Source organism: Hyaena hyaena, unplaced genomic scaffold (assembly GCF_003009895.1).
Source record: "Hyaena hyaena isolate Hyena2069 unplaced genomic scaffold, ASM300989v1 scaffold_73, whole genome shotgun sequence".
NCBI lineage: Eukaryota > Metazoa > Chordata > Mammalia > Carnivora > Hyaenidae > Hyaena > Hyaena hyaena.
The window spans coordinates 280,380-300,321 of NW_024080705.1; the positions used below are offsets into that span (position 1 = coordinate 280,380).

Sequence of the window (19,942 nt, forward strand, 5' to 3'; positions counted from 1 at the left end):
GGCACTTGCAGCTGCCTCCTAACAGCACAAGCCCTTCAGGGCATGGATATCTTCGGGGCTCCCAGAGCTCGCGGGGTGGCCTGAGCAGGTCTCCACTTGGCCCTCCTCACAGCCAGGCTGCCAGGGCAGGGCGGTTCCAGAGCGCATGGGGACAGTCCTCAGTGCTCAGCATTTATCCCCTACAACCTGTCTCCACAATGCAGCAGCCTTTTGTGTCCCAGGTCGGTCTGTCTGAGTGTAAAGAGAGGCACTGCGGAGGCCTGAAAGGTCCGAATTGCCCCGGGCTCACCTCACCGAGCCCGACTCTCCCACCCAGGTGTGGGCTAGTAAACTTTGCAGAGAGGCCTGAGGACAGAAGGTGAGGCAAATGTCAAGCAGTTGGAACAGGGCCTGGAACACGTGTGTGCTCAGTCAGTGGCCTCTCTTGGTTTAGAACTTCTGCTTCCCACTTGGGAAGCCGATGAGAGGTCATTAGGTCAGCCTGGGATTAGGATTTCAGGAGCGTGACCTCCAATATGGCGACCGGAGGGGAGGTGCTGGGTATGAAAGTGCTCTGTCAAGCAGAGAGCTCTCATGACCAGGAGGGATATTCATACTCATTAATATTGTGTCTCTCCCACCAGGAATCCCAGCATTCATACTTTTGTGTTAAGCACTGTTCTCTGCCCAGGGGGCTTGCTTTGAAAAAGCAACATGGCGACTGGAGCGAGCACCTTAGATCAGGGCTCCTGGCCACAAGGGCCACTTTGGCTGCGGGGAGTCCCGAGACCTGTAGGATGTTTAGCAGCATCCCCGGCTCCTCCTTGAGAAGCCAGTAGCGTCCCATCCCTTCCAGGTGCGATAAACAGAAGGTATCTCCAAACCTTCCCAAATGTCCCCTGGGAGGCACACCTGCCCATTGAGAACTGTTACCTCAAAGTAAGTCCATTTTGCTGTTCATTGTGGGGGAGGGTCTCAGATTGCCCTAAAAAGCAGAGGAAAGCCTTTTAGGGTGAGACAAGAGAAGAGAAAGGCCTAAAAAAGTGAGGGAGGAGGAGGACTTGCATCCTTCCAATGGGAAGGGAGGATGAGCTGCCTGGAGGCTCACATATCCCCGAACGGAAAACGTCTGGCAAAGCAACACTCTGTCAGCACGGAAGCAGTGCTTCTGTGGCGTTCCAAACCAGCCTGTATGGTGACTATTTAACGCAGTGATGTGCCAAGAGAACGCCGCCACCCTCCCAGGCTGAGGCCACCGAGGCCCTGGTCTGAAAGCCATCTGCACCCAAACCTCCTGGGCCTCGAAGGGACACCAAGCTTTCCCAGCAGGGCATCCGAGAGGCCTCAGGAAGGGGCCCCAGAGCAGGCCAGAGTGGGCAGGACCCTCTCAGAGGCACCAGCCAATGTCTCTGCGGCAACCACGCCCAACACCTCTGTGGCGTCAGCCTGGCCGGGAGGGGTGAGAGCAGGGCGGGCAGGAAGCCTGCCACCCCAATGGGGGGCTGCCAAGAGGGGTCTGGCTGCGGATCGGCTCAGTGAGGACCATGGAAGGGGCCTCTCCATCTCCTCGCCCCCTCTCTACTCTGGCTCTGGGCCCTCTGAGGATGCCTGCATTCCCCTGGGTCCCAGAGAGGCCTCACCGCAGAGATCTGGTGACAGTGCCCGATTCTCTCCAGGCCCCTGGCTGGCAAGGCCGGGAGCAGGAAGCAGACCCAGGGGTGAAGCTTCAGAATCCTGACTCAGCTACGGGGACCCATTTCCAGGAGAGGCCAGGAGGGGGGTGGAGGCAACAATCTTCCTTCTCCCTCCTCCTCAGAGCTGTTTGGCCCTGGTTCTACCACAGCAGAAAGCGGGGGAGGGGGGGGGGGGGGGGGGCACAAACTTTGGAATCAGACAGATCTGGGTTCAAATCCTAACTCTGCCGCTATTCTGAGCCAAGTCACTTGGCTTCTCAGAGCCACAGCAGTCAAAGGAATGTCACTGGTATAAGGCCACAGTGAGGATTCACAGAGCCTGTCTGTGAAGTTCTCAGCCCCGTGCCTGACATGTGGTAGGTACCGGAATGATAATGCGATATTCGATAACAGACCCCGAGTCCCTATTTCCTGAGTCTGCCTGCTGGCCTGACACAGCTCTGGCGCCCATCGCCTCCTCCCCCAAATCCATGCTGGGGCCATCAGCAGGCAATGTTCTTCACCCCTCCTCCCCACGCCAAAGCCTCCTCTCCATGCTGATCCCGAACTCCCTTCCCGCCACAGCTAAACTCCTGAGAGGTCTCTGCGGGGGGGGCCCGCTGCCCCCTCACCCCTGCATCCACAACCCTGCCACATGATCATGCTCGCCGGGCCTACACGCTCCACCTCCCCAAACCCTTTCCCCCCAGGCTCCAGACCCCTCCAGAAAGCCTCTGCCTCCAGTCCACAGGGACGGCTGCCTCCTCTAAGCTTCTTCAGCACCAGCCTCCATGGTTCCCAAATTACTCCACGGTCTGAGGCTTGCACTGGCCACCAGACCAAAGCTTCTAGAACAAGGGTCTGTCATACTAGGTATACACCAGGTACTCACTAAATGCTGAACAAAATGACTCCTTATTTTTCAAAGCTCTCAAAGTGTTCCCTAGTCCTCGGACTTGAAGAAGTTGAGGGAAAGAGACCTGGTACAGATGGGTAAACTGAGGCAGGAGCAAATAAAGTCCATCAAGGGCCCACTAGCATGTGAGGGAGGGAAGCGGGGAGTCCGTGCCACCATGTTGCAGCCGCACGAGTATTTACAGCACCTCTCCAGGTTCATGCAGAGGGAACTGAGAGGCAGGATACGGGGAGAGCTGCCGGTGAGCAGGGCCCAGTCAGAGAGCTTCACTAACGGCTGCTGCCCCTCCTCCAGGCTTAGCACAATGGGACCATACATCCCGGGAATCTGATCTCTCCCTGATCCTGCTAGGCCAGCCCTGGCCCTGCGAATCAGGATCAGAAATGGTCACAGGCAGGCAGGCACTTCAAGGGGACAGGGAGGGGACACCCCTTTTACTGGCTTCATGAAATCCCTTAGGAAATCAGTGCCTCGAGCTTCAAGCATCCCAGCCGCATAAAGTTCCCTCACAATGGACAGGATGAGCTGGCCACCCGCCCGCTCACCTCTGTGGGCCAGAACTCTCACTGGCTGCTCCCCCCCCCCCGCCCCCGCCCCCGCAAAGTCAGAACGCACCCTCCCAGAATATTCCGCCTAGGGCGGCTGCGGGTCTGCACGCAACAGCTCCTCTGCCTGGTGAGCCTCCCTTCCCCAGAGGAACGGGCCCTGGGGATAATGCCTCAACTTCCCCTTCTGTTCCCACATCCACAGGGCACGCCAGCAGGAGCAGAAGAACCAGCCTCAAGCAGCCTTCAGGAAGCTCTGGAAGACATTCGCTCTCCTCGCATACTTTCCCGCAGGTTGTGAGGAGAAGGAAGGCGGGACCAAGCCAAGGGCAACAGAGTGTCCAAGGCAGGCCCTCGGGGCACGACCTCTGTAGCCAAGGCTGCCAGGCAGGGGTGAGAGGTCATGAGAGCCGGGCGGGACACAGGCTTACCTTTCCCCGACAATAAAGTTCAGGGGACACGGGGAAGGACACCAGGGAAGGAGAGCTGCTAGGCCATGGGCCTCCGCGTGGTGAACCCCAAGAGCGTGGTAGCTCTCCCCACCGCCATCCGCACAGTTCCAGGCCCCAGGGGTCTAACGGGACCCTTCTGAACTAACCACATCTCAGGCCGGGCAAGCCTTTGGAAAATGGCTTCAAAAGTATACTTTGCTCTACAGAAAACAATGTATCTCCTTGTGTGGTTCATCAAGCCATCAAATTCTTAGGGAACAAGCTCTCAGACCCTCCCCACCCCTTTCTAACTTTGCTGCCTTCAAGCCTACACCTAGGAGGTGGGTGCCATTTCTCGCCATGGCCCCAAAGAACAGCCTACCCCCAACCCCCCGCCCAGGTCACTGGAGCTGATCCTCTGGGAACCCTCCAGAGAGGGGTTCGGTCTAGACCAGCAAGTCAGCCAAGTTGTGGACAAGGTAGTCCGGCATCCACAGCATGCGAGTTTCTATCCCAGGCAGGGACTTCAGGGACTGGCACGGGTCACCGCCCCTCCAGGACACAGGTGCTTACAAGGACTCATTCCCTGTGGCAGTTCTGAGGTCCCGCTCCTGGCTGTGTGGTGACCCAGTCAGAACCGCAGAGTTGGTATAAAGATTATTTTAAGCTGAACAAATGAAGAAAGAAACCTTCTCAGAAACCCCCTTATCTGTCCAAGTAGCAACCCTGGAAAGCGAGCTACCACACACCCACCCCCTCCTCTGCAGGGCAATTTCATCGCCATAGAAAAAGACAGAAAGCATAAATAAGTAGAACCGCAAACGTTATTTCCCATTTGTTCTCCTACAAATCTATCTGTCTTTCCTAAATCAACGCATTTGTCCTAACCATACAAGCCTTTTGCCAACTCTCTCTCCCCAGTTAAGTTCAAATTCAGAGTGTGTGTGTCCATATTCATAGTCATCTTCCCTGCCTCACAAAGGGCCCCACGGGTAGCCTCTGCTCTTAAGAGTCCCACACCACAGCTCCTTAAGGGACAGAAGAATTAACATCCAAACAATGAGGTGGTGGCCAGGGCTCAGCCCTCCCCTCCGGGGGCTCCTTCTAACTGGATCTGATTTCTAGCGCCACCCCCTTTTTCTTTACACCCCTATTGTGGACACAAACCTGCTACCTTTCCATTTCCTGATTCTTCCACAGATGCCACTCGCTTCCATATACACCTATCACCCAGGGGTCAGGGACTGTGCTGTGTGCAGCTGGGGCTCAAAAAAAGTATAAGACAAAGCCCCCACCCCACCACTTCAGTGGCTTAGATGAAGGACCACTTACATACAGGCACAGACAGTATAGCTCTAAGAACAATGAAGGGGAGCAGGTTTGGGCACCCCAAGAGATGCCTCTTTGCCACACTGATTATTTTAACTTGGTTAATTTTTTTTAACATTTATTAATTTTTGAGGGAGGGAGGGAGAGAGAGAGAGAGAGAGAGAGAGAGAGAGCAAGTATGAATGGGGGAGGGGCAGAGAGAGGGAGAAGAGGATCTAAAGCAGGCTCCAAGCTGTGAGCACAGAGCCCGATGTGGGGCTCGAACTCATGAACAATGAGAACATGACCTGAGCCAAAATCAAGAGTCAGATACTTAGCTGAATGAGCCACCTAGGGGTCCCCAAGGTGGTTATTTCTTTTTTAATTTTTTTAATGTTTATTTGGGGGGGGCACACTAGTGGGGGAGGGGCAGAGAGAGAGGGAGACACTGAATCCAAAGCAGGTTCCAGACTCTGAGCTATCAGCAGAGCCCCACGCGGGGGTCCAACTCATGAACCCCGAGATGATGACCTGAGCCAAAGTCAGACACTTAACCAACTGAGCCACCCAGGTGCCCCATAAGCAGATCATTTTCAATAAACTACAGGCACATGAGAAGCTCGGAAAACCCCAGGGGACGTTACCCTTTTGTGGGAGACATTTACACATATGAGGGAAATACCCATTTATAAGGGCGTCTCCTAGCTGTGCCAAAAGAGGGGGTTGATTCAATCCCTGGAAACCCATCAAGACAGGCAAAGACCTAAATGTGCGCAGCAACCTTTCTGCCCTCTATGAACACCAAGGTCCACCTTCGGGACCTAGGATCTGGACCCCACCAGCAGATCGATGATGGCTCCTCTGCCAATCTTCCCAGCCTGGGATCTAGCTCTTTCTCCAGATGAGGAGTCTCAGGGAAGCCCCCTCAACTCCAAGGCAAGTGAAGCCCCGGCCACGCCTGCCTCAGGCTCTGAATGTGTCCCCACCCAGAACCCACTGTCCCCAGGCCCCAGGTTGCCAGGGGATTGGCGCCGATGGCCTGAGGGCACCTGTGTACGGGACTGAGCCCAGGCCTGGGCCTGGGGCGGCATCAGGCCAGCTCAGGCTTGTCCCATTGCTGGGCTACGGAGCAAGCAGTGCATCCCATCAGCCAACACCAGGCCCGAAGGAACTGGCGTTCTACACAAAGCTGGTGGCCCACTTTGGGACGCAAGGACACTCACGATGTTCATGAGGGTGAGGACGTAGTTCTGCACGTGCTCCTTGCCGTGGAAGCGCACCACCGAGTCATCCACCGCCAGCAGCACCTCGATGCTGTAGCTGCCCGCCTTGGCGTGCCGCCGCTTCCGCTCCCCGTCGCCCAGCTGGTCCCCCGCCAGGCCCAGCAGGTTGGGGAGGTCGCCCAGGCCAAAGGCTGCCAACCGGGACGGGAAGAGAGACAGAGGTCAGAGCCACAGGGGGGGCTGTCACTCGGATGCCGCCCACCAGCCCACTCTGCCCCCTCAGCTGTGTGCCCCTTTCCTGCCTGTAGGCCAACTTGGCACGAAGGCTCCTTCCCCGCCTGCTAATTCAGAGGCGCCAGGCCAGGGCTGAGTCTTTGAGGCAAGGAACACAGAGAAGGGGGACCTCGCCTGGAGTGACAAGCCTGGGTCTCAGGTCCCACTCAGCCCTATCTCCGGACTGTAACCCAGCCCCGCCCCTTCACTCCTCCAGGCCTGCCCCTCCCCTCCTGGGACACCCCCGATCTCTGATCTCTGACCCATGAGTTTGCTATAAAAATCAAACTCGGCAGTTGGGAACTTCTCAATAAAGAAAACTAATCACCGTGTGACTGTAGCCTATGCAGGGCATTTTAGGAACCCCTGGATATGTCCCCTCAAGTCCCTCCCCATCATGGTCAGCACTACAAAATTTCACCACCACTGCTTTGCCCTTTGATAAAAAGCAAAAGATGCATTTAACTAGGAGTGATGAACTTGGAGTATGTAATCTAGGAGTTGTCAAACTTTTCTGTAAAGGACCAGAGAGTGAATATTTTAGGCTTTCTGGGTCCTACAGTCTCTGTCAGCGATTCAGTTTGGCATAAAAGTAGCCATAGACAATATCTAAGCGGACCAACGTGTGTCTGTCCCAATAAGACTTAATTTCCAGGGTGCTGGGGGCTCATTCGGTTAAGCATCCAACTCTTGATTTTGGCTCACGTCAAGATCTCAGGGTTTATGAGTTCGAGCCCAGGGTAGGGCTCTGCACTGACAGTGGGGAGACTGCCTGGGATTCTCTTTCTCCTTCTCCCTCTGACCTTTCCCCACACACACCTGCATGTGTTCTCTCTCTCTCTCTCAAAATAAATAAATAAACTTAAAAGAATTAATTTCCCATGATGGGCCTTAGTTTGCTGACCCCCAGTCTAATCCAATCCAATCCAATCCAATTCTTACAACTTTTAGATTATAGTCCCCAATATACAGGCAAACAAACAGGTCCAGAGTAGCCTGTCCAGGTCTGTCTGAATCAAGAGACCAGGCTTTGAAGCATCACCATCAGTACTGCTACTTAGAAAGGCAGTACCTTAAGTAGTTATCAGTCATTTACACCGCAGTCTGAATAGACTGCAGCAACATTTGCTGGGGCAGTGGAGTTGAGGGTTCATGAGGACACTGTGGGAAAAGCCAATGAAGGGGAGCAGAATTTCCCACCCCAAAATATGTCTCTGCGGTGTGAGGATTATTTTAGGCTGATTATTTTTAAGAAACAGCAGATACCGGAAAAGCTCTGGAAACTGAGTAGAAGTGACCCTTTCCTAAGAGACATTCTACACAAGGGAAATCTCCATTTGTAAGGGGCTCTCCGCCCTGCGCCAGGAAGAGATGGATGACTCTAAATCTCTGGAAACTCTTATCAATAGAGAGGGAAATGACTTAAATCCACATAACAACCCTACCCCTGTTTGCTGTGTTTTCCTAGTAACATCCCATTAACTCTGCCACCTCTCCACCCACCAACATTTTCTTTTGTCTTAAACTGCTGTTAAGGTGGTGGCTTGGACCATTCTGGGGAGTTACTCAGTTTTCTGGAGTCTCTCCCACATATACAGAGGGTACCCGTGTAATTAAACTTCTGATTGCTTTATTCTTGTTAATCTGTCTTTTATTACAGGGGGCCTCAGCCAAGAACCTAGAAGGGTAAAGGGAAAATTCTTTCCCCCACCCACACACTAAGAAGGTGAGATAAGAGGCTGGAATCTCTTGAGAAGACTCCAAAGCCCTAACATTTCGGGATTCCCCTCCATTCTACCCTGAAGCTCTGACACTTGTGCCGCTAATTTCTTTATCTTATTTTACTTGGTTTGTTTTGAAAGAGTGAGAGTGAGTAGTGCGGGGGCGAAGAGAGAGAATCCCAAGCAGGCTCCTGAGATCATGGCGTGAGCCAAAACCAAGAGTTGGACGCTTCACCAACTGAGCCACCCAGGCGCCCCCGTACCATTGATTTCTGAGAATATCCAGTTACATGAGAATCCTCCAGAGTGTGGGACAGGGACTAAGGATAGGAAAGTGCCACCGATACACCCCCAGCATGTACCAAGGGGTGTGACTGCAGGAGGGGCCCCATACGTACTAGGTGGGTAGATGCTAGGTGGGTGATAAAGGTGGGACCCCCGCCCTTGAGCCCACTGCCTCCCCCCCGGGTAGACAGAGAACGAACCAGACGGTAAGAGCACAGTGACTTCGACGCCTCCAGGAGGACTGAATAGGCAAGGCTTCCCACCCAAACCAGGACTGGGGAGTGGACAGAGCCTTCTGGAGGAGGGGACGTCTAAGCCGGGCCACACGGGGAGCAGGAGGGTCCCAGCAGTGGGAATTTCACCTGCAAAACCCACCGGGAGCAGGTACGGGGTGAAACTGTCCAGAATACGCGTGACCCTCAGGGATGAGTCACCAGGTACCTTGGCGGAGACCCAAGATCTGCCTCTAAGCCTCGGTCAGTATGGCTACTTCAGGAACTGAACTCTGAGGACAGGGCCACAGGGAGCCACGGCACTCTGCTATGGTTTCTTTTTCCCTACCCTTTGGCTAGGGGTTCTCGGTGCAAAGGAAAGAAAGCACTAGACTTAAGGGTTGCAAAAAACGTGTGCACGCTGGCTGAATGGAGAAACCAGAAGCCTGTGGCCAGCCCTCTGAGTGATGCCCTGCCTGGCGAGCAGGGCTCAGGCCTGCGTCGCCCTCATTCCACCCGACGCAAGAGCTCCGGGTGGCCTGGCGCCTGAGCCCAATGGTGAGTGACAAATGCCTGGGAGGGGGGAAGCAGAGCCCCCAGGAGGGGAGGAGAAGGAATGAGCGCTGCCTCCACGAAGCAGCAAGAATACATGATGGTCACTCCCAACATGTGAGCGGTGCCCACAGATTTACAAACTGCAAGTGAGACTCAGGACATGACGCCTCACGGCTCTCCCAGCCACAGGCCTGTCAAAGGGAGGCTCAGAGAGGTCGCCTGACTCATCCTGGTCACACAGAAAGTTAACGGCATAAGCCCAGAATGGAAACCCAGGGCCCCCACCCTCCCACTACCACACCCTGTCAGGGCCCACCCGGATTCCCCTCTCATTACACACAGTGAGGGGCCCAGGGCAGGGCCTCCTGACGTCAGCCAGAGGCCCTGGAGAGGTGCCCCCACACCCTCATCGGTCTCTCAGGCCAGAAGCAGGTAACCTTCCAAGAGGGGAGGGTGGGGGGGGGCAGGCCCCGGGGAGGTTTTCCAGAAGCCCACCCAAGAAGTCCCACGAGAATGTGCAACAACGCAGCTGCTCTTGCAAAGGCAGTTTGGCAGCCCCCCCCCAAAAGATCAATACAGTGTTTCCATAGGACCCGGCCATGCCACACTGCGAGTTACATACCCAAGAGAATTGAAAGCGCACTTCCACACAAAAACGTGCACGTGAACGTTCGCAGCAGCGTTCCGTAATAACCAACAACTGGAAACGGCCCACGTGTCGACTGACAGATGAAGAGATAAGCCAAATGTGGGGTATTCGTGCAGTCAGTGGACCCTTCCATAAGAAGGGGTGAAGTAGTGCCATGTGCTCCACATGGCCGGACCCCACATGCTGAGTGGGAGAAGCCAGTGCCAGAGGCCTGCACGATCCCATCTACGTGAGATGTCCAGAAGAGGCACATCTGCCGCTTCTGAAAGAAGAAGGTAGGGTTGGGGAGGGGGGGCAGAGGAGTGACAGCTAATTAATGGGCACAGGGCTTTTTATGGGAGTGGCAGAAATGTTCTGGAATCAGATAGTGGTGCTGGTTTCGCAACACTGTAAACAGGAAAAACCCATTGAAATGTATACTTGAAAATGATTCGAATGGTGGGTTTTAATCTCAAGTTAAAAAAAAAAAAAAAAAAAGAGGCCACCTGGGTGGCTCAGTTGGTTAAGCATCCAACTTCAGCTCAGGTCATGATCTCAGGGTTCATGAGTTCAAGCCCTGCGTCAGGCTCTGTGCTGACAACTCAGAGCCTGGAGCCTGCTTCGAATTCTGTGACTCCCTCTCTCTCTGCCCCTCTCCGTTTGCACTCTGTATCTCTCTCTCTCTCAAAAATAAATAAACATTAAAAAAAAAAAAGAAGGGGATGCCTGAGTGGCTCGGTCGGTTAAGCGTCTGATTCTTAATTTCGGCTCAGGTCATGATCTCATGGTTTGTGAGTTCGAACCCCAAGTTTACGCTGATACGGTAGAACGGGCTTGGGATTCTGTCTCCTTCTCTTTCTTCCCCTCCCCTCCCCTCTTTCTGTCTCTCTCTCAAAATAAATAAAAATAAACTTAAAAAAAAAAAAGCAGTAGCACTAGCCCCAAGCCCCAGCCGGCCTGGCTGCCCCTGAAGGGATGAGCCCCCTGGCATCTGATGACCCTGCCCCCCCAACCCCTCCCACCCCAATCCCCCCTCCTTGAGCTGGAGCTCAGGCCACACAGGTGCACACAGCCCCGAGGCACCCCATTCCTTCCTCAGGCAGGACCTATAGGGCGGTAAGGGGTTATCGAGAGCAGGACTATGGGTTGAGGAGGGAAAGGGCAGCATTAGGAGCATGGCCGTGTCCAGGGCACAGCCCCCCGAGGCCCGGGCAGTGTCCACAGGGGAGTCTCTGAGAGGCTGGGCGGGGACCAGCTGAACCTAGAGGTCTAGCCAAGGGGATTTCTACCTCCAGACTCTGAAGTTCAGCGTGTTATGTGTGAGGGGGCAGTGCGTGGGCACACCCACGTTCTCTTCAGGAAGCAGCAGTCAAGACCGTAGCCTGAGGGCAGAGAAGAGTCGGCTCTGCCCCCAAGTTCACTGGTGCAGATACTTCTCCCGTGGAGCCCAGGTGCCCGCAGGCCCTCCACAGACCACATCTCAGCTAGAAAGTCCGTCTGATGGATCTTGGGATGCCTCCTCTCTTTCCTTGAGGAAAGCCAGACATATCATGTGGGGTAGCAGAGCTCATGTGAAGGAACAAAGATCATTAAGACTTGGTATCTGTCCTCCAAGAAGCCCCCAGCCTACCTGGGACAAGAAGACAGCCCTGAGAGAAAGCCAGGGGTCCCGGAGAGGGGACACCTGAGCTGGGCTGACACTTGGGCAGCACGGAGGCTGACGGAGATGGAGGAAGGTGTTTGGCCTGAGGCAGATTTCTCCAAAGCCCACTTGCTGGCAGCTAAGCCGGCTCTGACCGGCTGGCCTGGGCCTCTGAGGCACCGCTCCATGCCCAGAGGTATACCCACAGCCGTGAAATGAAACCTTCTGTCCTAGGCAAGAATGATCAATGGAGACAGGCACACCTAGACACGCTAATATACTCACGGGGGTCAGACCCACCGCTGGTCTTAAAAGAACAGTGAGTGAGAGTCCCAGGTTTCCAAAATGCCCCCATCACCACCTGTCCTCACCCACGGGCCCATGACTTCCGGCCGCGAAGCCTGATGATGGGGATACCACCAGCCTTCCTGGGCCTGAGCACCAACTCTGTGAGCTCAGCAGTCTGAGCTTCCCAGACACTGACCATGGTGGCGGCAGGCAGTGTGGCTGGCTCCAGGCCCATGGCCGTGGAGCACAACTTCCCCAGGATCTCCCCAAAAGGGGGATTTATGCTTTTTGATTCAGAACTGGCCTCAGATAAAATGGAAGCCAATGAGACCTGTCCTTCTTCCCAGCTAAGGTGGAGGGCATGGTGCTGTCCTGCCCTGCCCGTGAGATCCACCCCAGCCCCCCGATACCCGACCAAGTCCCTGCCCCCTTCCCGCACCCCCACCCCAAGCCTGCAGAGCCCTCCATGACTCAGCTCGGCCTCTGGGGCTGTGGCGCCTCTTAAGAGAAGCACTGGGAGAGGGGGTGCCTGGGTGGCTCAGTCAGTTAAGCGTCTCACTTTGGCTCAGGTCATGATCTCGCGGTCCGTGGGTTCGAGCCTTGCATCGGGCTCTGTGCTGACAGCTCAAAGCCTGGAGCCTGTTTCGGACTCTGTGTCTCCCTCTCTCTCTGCCCCTCCCCGGCTCGTGCTCTGTCTCTCTCTGTCTCAAAAATAAATAAACATTAAAAAATTTAAAAAAAAAAAAAAAAGAGCAGCACTGGGAGAGCAGCTGGTACTTCAAAGGATGTATCGCATGTGGGCACAACCGGCTTCCACGGGTTCCCTCACTCTATGCCCGACCCCACCGGGGCCCGGGCAGGAGGGTGTGGGCCATTCATGGCCAGCTGCTACCCGAAGCCTTCTTGTGTCCTGGCCAAAGGATGCTTTGTGACAAAGCTAAGTTGGATGATGAAGCTGGCCATGGGCCCAGGACCAGCACGCGTGGCCTCCACTGGTTCGTTCTCGCAAGCACGGGCCCCAAGTACTGGCCGTGTGCAGGCTCCCATGCCGGACACCCCCAATCTCAGGGGCTCGTGCCCTAACACGTAAGTGGTTACCCTAATGACAATACCGTAGTAAGCCCTGCCAGACACCTGCCAAGCTCCGGACTTTTTATACACGCCACTGCTAATACACAGCTATCATCATCACCCCCACTTTACAGATTAGAAAATCAGGTTCAGAGGCGTTAAGCAAATTGGGTAGGACCTCACAGCAGACAGTGCTGGAGGCGGCATTTAAAATGGTCTTTTGGGGGGCAGCTGGGTGGGTCAGTTGGTTGGGCGACTGACTTTGCCTCAGGTCATAACCTCATGGTTTGTGGGCTCGAACCCCACATCAGGCTCTGAGCTGACAGTGTGGAGCCCACGGAGTCCACTTTGGATCCTCTGTCTCCCTCTCTCATTGCCCCTCCCCTGCTCACTCGCTCTCTCTCTCTTTCTTTGAAAAATAAACATTTGGGGAAAAATGGTCTCCTGGGGGCACCTGAGTGGCTCAGTCAGTTGAGCATTTGACTCTTGATTTTGGCTCAGGTCATGATCTCATGGTTGTGAGATCGAGCCCCGAATAGGGCTCCATGGTGACAGCACAGAGCCTGGTTGGGATTCTCTCTCTCCCTCTCTTCTGCCCCGCTCCTGCTCACGTGTGCAACTCCCCCCACACACACTCTCTCTCTCGCTCAAAAGAGAAAAATAAATAAATAAAATAAAAATAAAAATGGAATGTTGGACACAGCCTGCCTCCGAGACCCTGATACCTGGCAGTCTCCCCACCAGTGCCCTGCAAACCTCCTTCCCGTGGCTCCCAAGGGCTGAGCGGATGTTTAGGGGGAAGAGCTAACTGCAACCACTGCACCTTCCGCCAGGCAAGGAGACAGCCGTCCAGAGCAACGCAGAGCCCCGCGGCGACCTCCAGAGTCCCTAGGGCCACAGTTCAGGGGGCTCGAGTAGCTCACCCGTTCCCCCCCGCCCCCCGCCAGCCAGCTGTAACAGCCCCTAAGACCTGCCGCGGCTTCTCTGCCGGTATACGGGGTCCAGTCCCACCTTGCGGAGGAGAAGGCTGAGGCCAGGACTTGAGAGGTTAAGTTCAGGAGGTACGGGTGGAGGTGGAACTCAGGGACCTGCCCAGTGCCTACCTTCGTTGTGAAGGTCCCCGCTAGGCTGGCCGACGTCCCGGCGGTACACCACGTGTGTCCTCCCGCTGGCCTCCTTCTCCCGCTGCCCCCACTCCAGGGGCTCTATGAAGTAGTCGGTGCTATCTGTGCGGATGAGGCCCGCCTGAGCCGGGCACGCAGCAAGTGGGGGCGGAGAGAGGGAGAGAGAAGAGGCGTGAGTACACGGCCCAGGACAGGCGAGCATCTGTGAATGCAAATGTGTGTGACTACATGTGTGCCGCCTTGGGGAGCCTGGGGATTCCAGCAGGGAAGGGCAGGCGGGTGGTCGCACGCTGAGCAAGGGGGCCCACGTCCATCTCAGGCAAGGCGGATCCACTTTTACTGTGTTGTAAGGAGTCTGGGGCTTAAAGGGGGAAGGGGGAGGCCGGAAAGCCATTGCCATAAATCCGCACACACACTCCCTGGGGCACAGAATTCCACCCTGAAGCGCCATCACGCAGGTTTGCCTTTAATGCCCCCACCCCAGACAAGGTGGGGGGGAGGGAATTCCTACCGGTAAAGGTTAATTATCCTTAACATGGGTGCTGGGTCCCCACTCTGACACAAAGTGCTATTATGTCAGATTTAAAGCACGTGTGCATGCTCACCACGGAGTTCACGTCTGCTGACAGTAAGGGAGCCAGGGTAAGGGTGGGAAGGCAGGCTCTGTTTCTAATCTAATTTTTTTGCCTGCATCAAAATATTCCTGTAAAAATAATCAGGTGTTGGCCTTGGAAATAAAAACATTCAAAATACAACCTCGGCCAAGCCCCACAAATATGTTATTGGCCCCCAATGGAGTCAATAATCCCAGGGGCCAATGAAACATATGTGTGCGAATCCATGGGTAGCTACACACGCCCCACGCCCTCCCCTGGTGCCAGCTCTAAAAACCAGTCAGTCTGGCCCACCTACCACAGTGCCTGGAAAATAGTAGGCAATCCTAAATGAATTCCTTCACTCATTCCGCAAGTATCTATTGAGTGCCTACTACATACCAGCGCCGTCCAGACCCCGGGGAGGCAGCTGTGAACACAAGGCAGTGAACAAAGGAAGTATTTTTATAAATCTATCAGACGTTCTCTACACGAATAGGAGCTGCCTCTTTTGAAAGCGGCCATGACTTTATCCAACTTTCCCACTCCCCCCTGTTCTGAGATTACTTCTTTGGGAATCGCCTCAGAGATCTACTGAGCACACAAGTCGGCAGCCACTAATCCTCTCCTGCCAAAGCTACCGCCGCCCCTTAAAAGCTGGCATGCCCTGGCCCATGTGGCGGCCAGATCTCAGTGCCTCACATGAGGCATCCCAGAGCCTGGGATGATCCGCACGGCACAGGGCTGGGCTGCAAAGGCATTGCCGTCCAGTTCACCCTTCCTGCCCACAATCGTGGACCACACAGACCTTTCAAGACCACCAGGCCTTCCCCGGTCTGAAGCTTCAATCCCCCCACAACATCCCTAGCCAGGGAAGCTCTTAACCTTTGCTTGGATTCCTCAGGCAACAGAGAGCCCCCCTCCCCCAAGACATAGCCTGTTCTGTACAGGGACAGTGGTAATGTTTACTGAGCTGAAACACGCTTCCAGACATTCCACCCTTTGTAAAGAGTCTTATTATCACTGGGGTTGGGTTAACAACAGTATCTCACGTAACAGCCACTTCTAGTGGCATAGTTTACCTTTACAACAACCTTATAAGGTAGATGCAAATATTAGACCCATTTCATGGATGAGGAAACAGGCTCAGAAAGGTTAAGAAACTTGCTCAGTCACCCAGCAAGCAAGTGACAGCACTAGAATAAGAACCCAACTCCATGTGGCTCTTAACCAGGAGGCTCTGTTACCTTAGGCCATCCGGGGGCCCCACATCTGCCCCTGTGGGCCACTCTGAGCAAAGACACTTCCCTCTCGTACTCCCACCTCTATGTCCCTGGGCCTCCTATCTAGTCTGAGCTTACAGAGCAAGCAACATGTTGACGTCCTACCTCTGGGCAAAGGGCTCCCCAGGCAGCCAGGCCACCCCCCACATGGCTGTGAGAACAGAAGAGAAACTTCTGCACATGGTCCTAGAGGGAGCAGACCCCACCTTCCCCCGGGTGACTCCCAGAAGCCTGAAAGGATTCTTACCCCGCACCCCATCCCCACCACACCCTCAGCCCTTCTCCGTCAGAAGTAGAAGCCACAGGATTCCTGGGTCTGGTCCAGCCCCATGCCCACAGTGCTCTCCCCAGGGAAGAGTTAAGGAATCCCTGTCTCCCCTTCCCTGCTACCTGGTGAGGGCAAAGATCAAACCCTCTAATGTAACAACCTGGGAACTACGTTTCAAATCCCTTTGTGACTGTGGATCCCACCAAACCCCAGGGGTCAAAGACAGAACTTCCAGCAATGCTCTTGCTCCATTTTGTGCACTGTGTGTGGCCTTGACAGACAGTTCTTGCCCAGGCTAGGGAGCCCCCTCGGTCTCTGAGACCCTTCTCCTGGAGAGGGGAAGGGCAGGCAGGCTCGGCCACCAGATCAGGAGATGGGCTGGGCAGGTCCCTCCCCCACGGCCCTCGGTTTCCCCATCCACGCCACGAGAGGTTTGGCAGACTATCTTCAGCTCTGCCCCAGCCAGGACACCGGGCACCGCTGGGGGCAGACACATTGGCAATGGGAACGTTCTGGCTCTCTGCCTCCTTGCAGAATCACTCCTGTCTCTCAATTCATGAGATGTTTCTATTTCTGACAAGTGGTGGCTAATTATAAAGAACGAAAATCAAATCAAGTTTCTGTATGAGAAATCGAGAGAAGAGGAAAGACACATTGCTAGAAAACAAAGGTCGGCCCTGTTTTCACCCCATACCGCCTTCTCTTCCAAACAGTAACTTAGCAGAAACATATACTAGAAAGCTTCTTCATGCAACATGGCCAAACCAGCTGATTATATGCACATTATTGAGCCACATACTACGCAGGCCCTCTGGCGATTTTCTCCAAATGGAAACTCTCCAATGCACAGGCCTGGCCGCCGTCAGCCGGGCTCGAGACTCCTTTACTACAGCTGCTACTGAGGGGCCGCTCCAGGGAGGTGAGTGGCTGAGGGAGACCTGTCTGACCTTCCCAGTATGGCTGGTGACATCATTTTAGTGGCAAAGGCAATGCCTTCTGCTGCGTCTTCATCCAGAGGCCTCCAGGCCATGCTATCCCAGATTTTCTAGGCCTGTTTCCCTTCAGGGGAAGCCCCAGGTCTGGAGGGTAAGTCCAGGGCGCCTGAAGGAGACAAGGTCCTGTGGTGACGGGGGAGGCAGGGGTTGGAGTACCCTTGTATCCTGCCTTAGGTCATAATCGAGCAAGTTCAGCTGCTCATGGGTAACCGTCTATCATCAGATGAAGTCCCAGCTATTTTAACAGATAACTGAGGCTGCATTATTTTGGAATTCGTGGGTGTGTGTCCAGGTGTATATATAAACACGTTTATTCTAAAATCGCACGTACTTGCACGCAAACTGAGAGGCGATGGTACAGTGAGCCAACACATCTTGGAGGCCATGGGAAGAGACCCCCCCACAGGACTGAAATAGGTGTCTGTGGAGGCGCCGAACTCCGGGCTTATACCGGGAAGCGCTCTGTCTACGCCAGGTCGGGTGCAGAGACAACGGGCGAAGACCCAGCCTGGGGTCCAGGCACAGGTACGGAGTGGAGCTCTGGGGGTCCGGCCACAGGCCTTCTCTCCAGGAGAGTGTAATCCAAAGCCGCCTTGCTGTGCCTTCAGATTGGCCACCCCGTGCAGAAAGCCCGGGAGGATTTATTTCAAGATGACGGCTCCGATGAAGCCGGGTCCCCTCTCTCCTCTTCCAAGGTCAGCCCAGGTGGGGCCTCCCCACAGGAGAAAGAAGCAGAGCGGGCCTCCAACCAGGCATCCCACCACCTCCCAAGAAGAGCACATTCTCGGGCCCAAACTTGCTCTGGAAATTCCATTACCAAGGTTTTACTGCCAGCTGTGCTGTCTCAGGTTCTAGGCTTCCAGCAAATTCAGCTTAAAACGGTTCCACTGTAGGAAATGAAAGAAAGCCCAGCAAGCGGAGGCTGGGGTGATACACACAACGGGGAACCACAGCAGGGGAATCTGGAACGGCTTCCCTCGGGTTCACCCAGCCCAGCAACCTGCTTCTGTCCCCAGCCACGCTCCCTCCCCAGACCACGGCACCAGCCAGAACTCAGAAACCCCAACGGCAGGTGTCTGCCTCCGGCCCCCACCCCCCTGCTCACCTGACTCCGGCCCTGTGGCTCCAGCTCTCACCAAGCTTCACCAAGACCTCCAGTGCGGGGCCCCACTGCCTCATCACTGTCCAAACCCCACGGCCACGACCTCACTTCCCTTCTTACCACCGAGGACTTCTCAGTCTAGACACAATAATAATTCTGCAAACACCCATAGCTCTCTCCCTGCCTTTCCCTCCTTCCCGCCATCTCAGAAAAGCCTCTGCCCTGGTGCAACCCACCCAGCCACGCTCTCCGTTCCTGCACACTGATGGAGAAATGCACATGACGCCACTGGCCTCACTTGCGACCAATGGCCACAGCTCTCCCGTGAGCATGGTGCCAGCTGGCGACTCTGCTGCAGCTCCCTGCTACACTGATGGCTTAGCCTTCTGACACTGTCCCCACCTCCTCCTCCTCTCCTGTTCTCAAGGAGAAAACAGGCACCATCGGGCGGGCTCTCCCCTACCCTGCCACCACCCTACGAACAACCACCCTGTGGGCACCCTGTGCCCTCCTCCCCTCCCTCTCACCCCCTCCAGAACACAGCTCTTCCAGCAAGTGCCCCTCTTCCCAGCATTGCCATGCCCACGCTCTCTTGGGTCACTCTTGTCAGCACACAGATGTGCTCAGGGACATCCCCTCTGTGAAACCCCCTCCTCCCGCCCTGCCGGCTAGCGCCAGGGTCTCAGCTTCCCTCCCCCTGCACACGGCTGGGCTGGTGGGAATGTAAAGTGATGCAGCCCCTTTGGAAAACAGTCTAGAGGTTCCACAAAACACTGAACAGTTACCATATGACCTCGTAGTTCCACCCCTTGGTACGCGCCCGAAAGAAATGACAATGTGGGTCCACACAAAAACTTGTCCATGAGCGTTCACTGCGGCCCTGCTCACAGCAGTCAGAAAGGAGGATCGACCCAAATGCCCATCAACAGATGAATGCATCAACAACCAAAAAAAGAGAAGTACTAATCCATGTTGAAACACAGACAAATCTCAAAAACATAAGGCCTAGTGAAAGAAGCCAGGCACAAAAGGCCACGTATTCTACAGTTCCATCCATACAAAATGTCCAGAGCAGGGAAATCTATAGGGACAGAAAGATCAGTGGTTGTCACGGGCTGGGGTAATGGATGGGAGGCAGTGATAACCAAAAGGGCACAGGGCTTCTTTTTGAGATACTGAAAATGTTCTCAAACTGAATGATAATTACCCAACTCTACCCATATCATAAAAATTCACTGAACTATACACTTTATTTTTTTTAATTTTTTAATATTTATTTCAGAGAAAGAGAAACAGAGCATGAGCAGGGGAGGGGCAGAGAGAGAGGGAGACACAGAATCCAAAGCAGGCTCCAAGCTGTGAGCTGTCAGCACAGAGCCCAACAAGGGGCTTGAACCTGTGAACTATGAGATCATGACCTGAGCCCAAGTCAGGTGCCTAATCGACTGAGCCACTCGGGCGCCCCTGAACTGTACACTTTAAATTAGGTGAGGGGCGCCTGGGTGGCTCAGTCGGTTGAGCATCCTGACTCTTGATTTTGGCTCAGATCATAACCTCAGGGTCATGGGATCAAGCCCCATGTCGGGCTCTGTACCCAGTGCAGCCCACTTACAATTTTCTCTCTCCCTGCCCCCTCCCCTGTTCGTGCTCTCTCTCTCTTTCTCAAATTAATAAAAAATATAATAAATTAGGCGAACTGCATGGGAGGGAAATTGTATCTCAATAAAGCTGTTAAAAAGAACAAGGCACACATTCAGGGAGAGGAGAGATGACACAGGCATGCAAACAGGGACACACGTGCACCACGGGGCCACACGAAGGGCCATT

The 19,942-nt window shown here is 54.7% G+C and overlaps 1 protein-coding gene across 2 annotated transcripts in view; it reads right to left on the reverse strand.

Moving 5' to 3' along the window:
- The window catches only part of ADAMTS14 (ADAM metallopeptidase with thrombospondin type 1 motif 14), a 78,340-nt gene that overhangs the window by 40,233 nt on the left and 18,165 nt on the right, over window positions 1-19,942 (reverse strand). For both annotated transcript variants that reach the window (XM_039233304.1, XM_039233303.1), the window contains exons 3-4: window positions 13,854-13,995; window positions 6,076-6,266 (exon numbers count right to left, since the gene is read on the reverse strand). In XM_039233304.1, the coding sequence (XP_039089235.1) occupies window positions 6,076-6,266; window positions 13,854-13,995 (333 nt within the window). The remainder of the gene's footprint in view (window positions 1-6,075; window positions 6,267-13,853; window positions 13,996-19,942) is intronic.